This window comes from Tubulanus polymorphus, chromosome 9 (genome assembly GCF_964204645.1).
Source record: "Tubulanus polymorphus chromosome 9, tnTubPoly1.2, whole genome shotgun sequence".
Taxonomy (NCBI): Eukaryota; Metazoa; Nemertea; class Palaeonemertea; order Tubulaniformes; family Tubulanidae; genus Tubulanus; species Tubulanus polymorphus.
Genome location: NC_134033.1, coordinates 3392735 through 3402938, shown reverse-complemented (window position 1 = coordinate 3402938; position 10204 = coordinate 3392735). Strand labels below are relative to the sequence as shown.

The window sequence follows — 10204 nt, the reverse complement described above, 5'->3', positions numbered from 1 at the left end:
TAAGCCAGAATGCAATATACATAATGTCTATTTATTTTCGTCTGACATCGATCCAGTTCCACAGTTGTGAGTTAACTGTTTTAAATCCAGAGACCAGAGTCAAATCTTAACTCGGAAATGAGTCCTGGAGAATGACCCATGATGTCATCACAAATCCTACGTTTACGTACCATCGATTTGTATTCCTTCAGTTAATGCAGCGATACTCTGTATCACTGAATTCGCAAAGCACGTATTGCCTAGGTTCTCCATTATTTGGAACAGTATCGTTAAGTTGTTGACTGGCGATATAATAAATTATCAAATACTAATTCCCGGTGTTGAAAACCTGGGTCCGGTGCCCTGTCCGACAGTGGGTATCCCCGTGGGAAAACCCCGTTTACTATTTATAGTAAAAATGAAGAAATTCCGCGTTTTTGGAAAATTCCGCGATTCCGTCTTTCCGCGATATGACAACACCGACGATCGTGTTACTACTCCATTCATGAAAGTGATCATCAGGCGTACTAATGATGGCTAATAGTGTAAACCAGAAACGCTATTCAAATATACGATTTATCATCCATTCGTTCAGATATCAAAATGACTTATTGTGTTGTGATAATTGTTTGCTTGATCCACCAATCTGTTGGAGGATTGTTCCCGATTTCGATAAAAAGATAGCTATTCATTTGCCATATACGGCCAGGTGCAAACCCTTTTAGGTCGAATTTTGACTTATCTCGTAGAAAGATTTCTGGGCCCATTAAATTCGACTGAAGCCAGAACTCGACTGTACGTATTTGCCCATGTTTCCTGGGTGACTGGTGGGCTTGTAAACGACACTTGTGGTCTAATATAAATTTTTCCTATTTTCTAGGATTGTGAAAACGCAACGCTATGAAGCTTCCGATTTTGTTGGTTGTAGGTGCAATCGGTGCCGTTTCAGGTAGGGGGCGACACCTGGCATCTATTAAACTTATCAAATTAACAAGCCGCTGTTCAGACGGCCATTTGCCAGTTGGGCCGGCGATGTCCCGTTTAACCCTCTACTCGCCAATCTTTTTAATTGAATGAAAATTATTTCCAGTGAGAACTTAGATGGTAAAGGGGTAGATTTTTTATTCCCAATGTCAAAATTCGTTTTTGGCCCATATTTTTGGTTTTTGGTAATGTTGCTTATGAACAATATTGGTAGACAGTTGCAGACCTGTCACAAAAAAAATCAGCTAGTCAGCTCGGAGTTCCATATTTTGATACCTTGGCCTCGACTGATGACTAGAAAGTTAAAAATTCATCCATACGCACAGATTTTTCCTACCAATATTCATTAATGATACTGATTATTCGGCTCTCAACCTTTTAAAAGATATAAAGATAAATGACCCAATATTTACGAACTTTTACTTCGTACTTTATCATCTTAGAGTGTAATACAGTAAAATAGCTTTTAGTATTAGACTCCATAACAATTTACTCCATGTGATAGTACTATAACGGTGACAGTCCATTGTTTCGGACTCGGGATCACTCAGGTTTTCGCTATCCGATTTGCTGCTTTCATTTCCTCTTATTACATCAAAATGTAATAATGTCTCCTATTTGAATGTATTTTCACCGTATGCCGTTCATTATAAGCTATTTCATCTTAAAATAAAAAGTATTTGCATGTATTTTCTGCTACTGGCCATCAGAAATGTATGAAAATAATTACCTAAATTAGCAATAACAATAAGCTCAATTGCATTGAATTAGGTCAAAACAAATTCAACCAATGTTGCTCGTCAGCAACGCTGAAATAAACTTTTGTGTCAGCAGCAATTTGCAGAATTCATTGATTTCATGCGATGGTTACATCCCTCAAGTGCTCCTATGTTAGTGCAATTCATTTATATCATGATTTTAGTCCGATTTGCACTAGAAAATACACTAGAACTTACCTTTGTTTTACATAACTTGTTTGTCATGAAGTCAGCCAAGTTTGATTCACCAGTGAGAAATATTTATTTATCTATTTTATTTATTTTATTTACACTCAAACCCATTACAGGTATTAGAGGGACAACACAGGATTTACAGATGTATAACACGATATAAAAAAATAACAAATTCAATAACACAATATACTTGTCTAAATGAACAAACAGAAAATAACATAGTAACTAATTATAACTCTCCATGCATATGCATAGAGATATAGATTCAAATATAACACTTTAGAAAAATACAAATGAGAGCGGTCATTCGGTAGACAAATTCAATTTTTTTAAATAAGTTTCTTGCAAAAAACTGCAAGATTTTTAGGTGATTGAGCAAAAAGATCAATCAGGATATTATCAAAATTACAATCACTCGGGACTTCAGCAAAAAAATTGTCTTTCAAATACAAGGGACGGACAATGAATGATATAGTAGGCCTATGACTCATTAGAAATGACCCTTCCTCTACACGGAGGGCTCTTGTCATCACCGATGTTCGCAGGAAGGTTGAAAATACGGTTTCTAGTTGCAGTAGTATTAAGATTGGAGGTTCTAAATTTACACAAGTTAATTGCGAGATCAAGAAGTAAATGAAAGTACTTTTGTAACATAAAACTGGGTTTGAATAGTTTATAGAAACAACACCTGTCTGTCACACCTACTCTCCGTGCGACGTTTTGGTCCGTAATTTCGTTAATAATCGGTTTATCTACCTTTATTACGCATCAATTTGTTCAGTGAGGAATTTGCATTCAGAAATAAACAACAATTTTCACTAAAGTTGTTTTTGTTTGCATTTATGAGCGATAGTTTACTCAGCATACGCTCGCATATTGCTGAAAAATCCGCTCCGCGGACGCTCGGAAACGTTACAGTGACGTCATCACCTGCTCATTAGCATATCAAAATACAGTAGGTGGCGCCACGTGACGGGCCATAAAAGCCGTTTTTCAGCATAACGCGAGCGTATCCTTGGTAAACTATCGCTGATAGATGAAAACACAAACAAATCTATGCTAGTTCATGATTCATTTCTGAATGCAAATTCCTTACTGAACAAATTGATGCATAATATTTACAGATCAACCGATCATTAACGAAATTACGGACCAAAACGTCGCACGAAGAGCATGTGTGACAGAGCATGTGGGTCATTTTGAATTTGATCATTAAACTAATTAGTACAGTATTGACTATAATATCGTTTCACTCTTAATTTAAGAAATGTTTCTGAAATACTTGAACAACCAAGATGGCCCAACAACTCGCAGTGTCTTAAAATAGATTTCAATTTAACGTACCAACATCATGAATTTATATAACCTTTGTCCGACAATTCCGAGATGATTCTAAACAAAATAACATTACATTTATCTTTACAAGGATCATTCTTCAATTTACACCAGTAAGAGCAAATCCTATTAAAGATACGTTACACAACTAATAGGCAATTCCCCTAATTCACCCTGAACCATTACAGTTGGAGTGTTACGATGGAGCTTTAACAAATATTTATAAAAAGTTCTCTGTATAGAGTCTATCTGGTCAAGATCATGTTCGAATCCCCATACTTCACTACCATATGTTAGAATAGGTACAACCAGAGTATTGAAAAGATATATATGCGTTTTAACCGACGCCCCTGAAAAACAACACCGTATAGTGCCGCCATCTGCCAGTTGATATAGGTACTAAAGCAGTTGCTTGTGAGCAACATTGGCCTTAAAAGTTCAAATGTCATATAATCAGACCGTAGGTGGGCCGATAATATGGTGCTCGTGAGCAACGCGGGCTAGTAGAGGGTAAAATCTCCGGTTAATTAGTAAGGTGCCATTGCGCTGCAACATTGCAACGTTGAAATATATCGTTGCAGGACAAACACCACCGCAGTGTCGTTCCGGTTGGGAATATGTTTCGGATTCGTATAAGTGTATCGGGTTTGCGAGAGAATCTTGTCCATCCGGCACCTCACCGGCTCGTATTGGTAGCGGGGAGGAAGACCAGGCGGCACGTAGTAAGCGAAAACATAAATCAAACTTACTAAAAATTCAAACCAATAAAGACTTATATTTCTATGGAATCTTGAGAATTGGCGCGTGAATTTTGCTAACTACAGTATTTGTTTTGACAGGTGTATTACAGAATGCCGGGTATATGATGGGGAATCTCGGAGTCACTTCCGATAATTTGGAGGTATGTACATCTCTCTATTATAGGTGTCACTACTAGTCAGCATGCATTACATTTTATGTTATTATTTATAATTTCTAAATTTTTTTTTGTTTCTCTGATACCTCTTGTTCAGGTGATGAGTGTAATCTAAAGGGCGGCTCTGTTTAAGCCCCACCCCTCCCTGCTGCCCCTCTCACCGTCGTCCTGACTGGTTATTGTCATCACTAACGCGCTGGATTTTTGTCACCCCGGCACCCACCGGATATTCACTAACTTTCATTCTTCAACTCGGACATCGGTATAGTTTTCATAATAATTGATTCATTTAAGAGAAAAGTTCATTTAGATTTCATTGAAATGTAGAAGAAGAAATCAAACGCTGACGACCAAATATCTACTAGCGAACCTGGCGGATCCTCGCCTGCCATAGGTGGAATCATCGATTGCCACAGTAGCAGGCGCAGAGAAGACTACCGCACACGCAGCACGTGCGGAAGTCGCAGTTTTCAAATGCCCTGGAAAATTTTTGAAAATAATTGCCTTTCTGTACTAGGACTAAAGCACAATGTGAATGAAAATGAATTGCCCAAAATCAAAAAAGGCAATCTAACGCATTTTCCTTTAATCAAAAGGGTACTGTTCTAAAAGAGACATTATTGTTGCTCTATGAATCTAATCGAAAAAGGGCAAATTTCGCCAAAAATCTGAAAAAGGCACAAGCAAATCGAATGTTAAGGCAAATTAAGTGGCATGATACCAATAAATGGCACTCAAACTCAAACTCGCTCGCTGGGCATTAATACTGGCCCTTGTCAACTTGGTGCCCTTTTTTTCACTGTGCTGTAGTCACCGAATGGCCTGGATCCGCGCCTGAGTAGCACTGCGGGTACCCCATTGATTTCGTTTGTTTGTTTGTTTTTTGGCTTTACGTCACTTGGATCTTGGTTTTCCAAGACTAACCCTATTGGATTATTCGTTTAACCTCACCAGCCTTTGAAGTTTTGCCCGCACACTGTAAGCAGCCAGCAGGACTCGAACCCACTTGTCACTCAACACTGATCAGCACTTTAGCAAAGTGACGCTGTAACCGGTGGTAACGAGAAAATGTGAATAAGGAACAAGTAACGGTTCCTTGTTCCTTGGGAGATGAATTATCAATCAAGTAACGGAATAAGGAATAAGGAACAAGTAACAAACTTCACTGGGGTAGTATTTTATTGAATTTTGCTGTGAAATCAAATTTGGGGGATTTTTACCTGTTACCCGGTCCCCGTCTAGTCCGGTTGCTGCACGTGTAGAAATTATTCCCAGATAAGATAAGATGAAAAATTTAATTATGAAACATAGAATATGGAAAATTGACTTAACACGTTATCCTTACTATGTTAAGAATAAATCCTATACTTATTCCTAATCCATGACAAAATTCATTTATTTACATAGATTTACTTATGAATATTGAATCATTTCGCAGGAACCATTTTCTGGGACGCACTGTATAGGCATTAACTGACATCCATCAAAAAGGTCCGAGCACGGTTTTCCTCATCCTGCCCCGGCAGGGATTCGAAACTGATGGCATCGAGATTGCCACGGTACTAGATTGGTTGCCGGTCTCTATCTTCAATTAGAATATTGAATGGGACAGGCAACCAGTCTATCAACGGTACGTTCGTGCCGTGGCTGAGTGTAGCGATGTCATCAGGTTCGAATCCCTGCCGTGGGAGGATGGGTTTTCTGCTCGTTTCCGAAAATTGTGACTATTTTCTTGCAATAAAGAACTTGTTCGTCTGTTATTTTCTATTCTTAGAACGGGCACTCGAATTGGGCGTCAGGTCAGCCGAGTCCTGATGGAAGCCAAGTGTTCATTTTGCCGAACGGTCAATGGTATACTTACATAGCGGAATACGCCGGCGTGTCTCGGCCTTATATCTGCGAATACGAGCTCGACATCGAACCTGTCACACCTGTCTATCATTGAGCGAGATATCAAAATGTATAATGCTATTCCGAAAAATGCATTACATGTGTTAAATTTCGCGCCGAAATAAATGAAAATAAAAAGATGACAATCGTTTATTTTTTTACACCGGATGGTATTAAAAAGGCACATTATACGAGAATATATGTGTCACTCCGAAGAAAGTACGAAAATATATCTAACTCCCAATTAGGTACGAGACTTGTTCGAACTCAATTCTGACTTTTCAAGTGTTCTGGACGCCACTCCCTCTCCCCTCCAACCCCCCCCCCTCACGGGGCTACCACGAAGCTCTTATGTGTCGATTCTGTCGTGTCTGTTTGAATTCTTATATAAGTTCCACTTACAATCTTTATAAAATCAAAACGATCTTTGCACACTTGGGTTTTCTGCTTAACGATTAGATTTGCAGGTACAATAAAACCAATGGGTTCTAATAATAATAATAATGGAAATAATTATAGTTGATGTTTTAGTAATATGATTTGGTTTGAGAAAATATAACAAATTTATATACCGGTAATAGTTTTTTAGTCTAAGGGAATGATTCAGAAGCTTGGTATTTAATGTTGTTGGTCAGTAATGTATTTCTGTTCGGAGTTGTTGCAGATCCCGTAGAAACCAGACTAAATGTGGTAATCACGTGGTTAAACCTTGGTTGTTAGGAAAAACAGTAGACAGGGAGAGAGTTTTAGATTTGGCAGCCATCGGTTGGGACGTTAGATCCCATGAGATTGGCTGGTTGTTAGATTATCCTTGGAGAACCTTCAATCTAATAGGCGATCGATCGATACCATTACCTCCCCATTCCTACTGAACTTATGCTCAATCATCACAGCGCTGACTTAGTTCACCCGGGACAAAAATGACGTCGTTTTATCTTTTATCATTGGCCTCTGTCATGAGTTTTGAAGAATGAAACTTCCTGTCTTTGGCCTGCTTTAGTAAGGTTGGTAGATTCTGGTGGCCGCACCACTCTTTCACATCATCCAGCCACCATTGCTTTCGTCTGCCTCGCTTTCATTGGCCGTCAACAGAGCCTTGTAGTATGGCGTTGGTAAGCGTGCCAGTAGCGCGGGTAACATGGCCAAACCATAGAAGCTTTCTATTTTTGGCCGTGTCTAGGAAGCTGTCATGGGTCCCGATGAGCTGCTGTATCCTCTCTCTGACTTCCTCATTTGAAGTATGGCTGGTCCAGTGGATGTTCAGGATGCGCCTGTAGCAATTCATTTCGAAGGCTGCAGTAATGGAAATTTACAGCAGAAAATATCTGACCGGTCACTGCAGCGGGATATCTGTGAGGACTTTATATACAGAATACATGCAGCGTTGGTGAACGACCACTTGTTATCAATATTTTACGAAATCGAATGTTTGCGTTAGTTAGATCCAGACGAAGAGCAGCTGGTTTGGTTTGACAGTAAAATTTGAGTAGTTAGAATGAGAGCTGGGTAAACATTGCCGATCAAAATTTATTGAATATTTGCCATATATAAAACAATTCGTGAAAAAAACATTCTATCATCACCATTCCGGGTAATGCTACGTCTGTTACGTAAGGTAAGTCTCTGGACAACGCTAGGTCTGTTTCGTAAGGTAAGGTAAGTCTCTGGACAACGCTAGGCCCGCTAGATCTTTCGAGTCATGGTCAGTGCAATCGTCGTATACGTATTTCATATAGACAGCTCTGTTTTTGCTAGTCGGGTGCAATTTTCATAAAGAATTAGACTTTTCATAACGCCGGCGAAACCGTTGAAGGTACAGAGCTTCTGGGCACTTCCCACGATAAATTTCACGCAATTGAGCGCCAGGAGATCTTTATCTTTACCTAACGCGTTTTCTTCGGCGAGAGAAAATACATTTGCAAGAAGGCGTTTTTTATGTCCGTTTGCAAATATCTGCGGACAATGGTTTCAGTCCTTTTTGCGTTTTTAAGATCGTAATCAATTTCCGATTTAAACCTAAATTCGGTGCATTCACCCCTGGTTATAACAGTCATTTGCATGGGCGTACTTCGAATTCCGTTGTTTGCCTTGACTTGTGGTCGGCACTAATGACCGAACGTTCTATAGTTCGGCCGTAACGCATTTCGTGTCGGCCATCTTGGAAGTAAGTCCATTACAACAACAACAACTGTATTCAATTCCGTCATTGACTATTTCTGTACTAAGAAAAACATTCGATTTCACTTAAGTTCGAATATAGGTAACTTACTCGAACCGAAGTTCGTTCCCCTTGTATAACCAATCTAATGATGAAAAGGGATAGGTCCTTATTTCAATATTTCAAGAACAGTCTGATATAGCTTTTTTCAAATTTTTAGGATCGGAAAAACAAGACGCCATGAAGCTTTTGATAGTGTTGGTTGTAAGTGTAGTCGGCGCCGTTTCAGGTAGGGGGCAGCACGTGTACACATACATGGTGTCTAAAAAATGCATTACCTGTAAAGTTTGGAAATTAATCATTCAGTAACTTTAGTTGAGATCAATTTTCCTCTGGGGGGGGGGGGGCTAAGGTTAGTAAACCTGAAGCAGCAGTAGCTCAAAACGTGACAATATTGAAAGTTCATCGTTACCCTGGGGGTCATTGTTACGATGGTATTTAACCGCTGGCTATCTTTCACAAATTTCTGAACGACTGACCCCTGGGGGGTCTGTCCCATAGTCACGACTTAGACTTAAGACCAGTCTAAGACCAACTTAGATCTATATCCAATCTATAGCCAATCTAACAACTTAACATCAGTCTTAAGATTGAAGAACACTTTTGGACTTACGTCTTGAGTAGAGAACGGGTCCTGGCTGCTTGTTCGAGGATGGTATATTGAAAAGTAGTGATAAGCTAGCGTTTGTAGTCATCAACAGCCGAAACGTTGTGGGATCGTTTCAACGAATTATTTCATGTTAATATTCGAATTGTAGGACTTCATCGGAATTTCAAACCTTATAGTTTGCCCTATCGACCCGCCCAGCAAGGTTGAAAATTTGTTTTTAAACATTGAAATATATCATTGCAGGACAATGTCGTTCCGGTTGGGAATATATTTCGGCTTCACATAAGTGTATCGGGCTTGCGCAAAGTTGCCCATCCGGCACATCAGCGGCTCGTATTGGTAGCTGGCAGGAAACCCAGGCAGCGATAAGTAAGTGAAAACATGTACAATGTCCATTACATAAACGAATCAAGAATCAAGTCCAAACCAAATAAGGATTCATTGTATCTCAAGCGTGTATTTGTTTTGACAGGTCTAATGAAAAGTCCATTAATGGCGAATATCGGAAACAACGCTAATTCGAATGTAAGTACACATATAACTAATGAGGTGTTCAATTAGGTACTCCGAGATTTTCTTCTGGCACCGTTTGTTGAGTTGATCAATGTATGAAATGTTAAATTTCATAGGGCGCTTTTCTGTTAAAGTCCGATCATCTTATTCCACTCTTTCTATTCTGCCCCTTTTCATATAGATTTAGGGGTTATTCCTACTGGATAGAACTCGGTTGATTTCGTTAATAGACTAGAGCGCTCCTAGCGGATCCTCGCTTACCGCTACAGCGTTTCCGGGCCCGTAGCGTTAATGGGATTATGGCGAACTGTCCACATATCGGAATAAGTCCGCTTTTGAAGAATGAATTTTCAGAAAATGAATAAAATCCTTAGCTCGTCCCATGCACTCCCGGTCCTAATAGCTACGTAGGACTGGCGATGAAATCCATAAGAAGCCTAGAATTTGGAGCGTATTCGCAATGCGATATCTACAGATGCATAAACGGTTCGCGTCCAAAAATCAGCCCTTCCTACGGGCATAGATTCGCTGGTAGTCTTCATAAAAGTCGGAATTTCCTTACACTATCTGCAATATAAAGTCTTAATTTTCATTCTTTCAGAACAGGTACTCGAATTGGGCTTCAGGTCAGCCGAGTCCTGATGGAAGCCAAGTGTTCATTTTGCCGAACGGTGAATGGTATACTTACATAGCTGCATACGCCCACATTCGCGATCGTCCTTATATCTGTGAACAGACGCTAAACCAACGGCCGCTCGTCTGAACGATCTGAATAAAATTCGACCGCGCTAAAAATACGTTTAACG

General features: G+C 39.6%; 1 protein-coding gene across 1 annotated transcript; it reads left to right on the top strand.

The window, feature by feature from the left end:
* Positions 1 to 7646: 7646 nt before the first annotated feature.
* On the top strand, positions 7647 to 10161 carry LOC141911232 (uncharacterized). Its single transcript, XM_074802214.1, has 5 exons — positions 7647 to 7672; positions 8436 to 8504; positions 9129 to 9254; positions 9358 to 9410; positions 10000 to 10161. The coding sequence occupies exons 2-5, from the start codon at positions 8456 to 8458 to the stop codon at positions 10159 to 10161; spliced, it is 390 nt and encodes a 129-aa protein (XP_074658315.1). The 5' UTR covers positions 7647 to 7672; positions 8436 to 8455.
* The last annotated feature ends 43 nt before the right edge of the window (positions 10162 to 10204 follow it).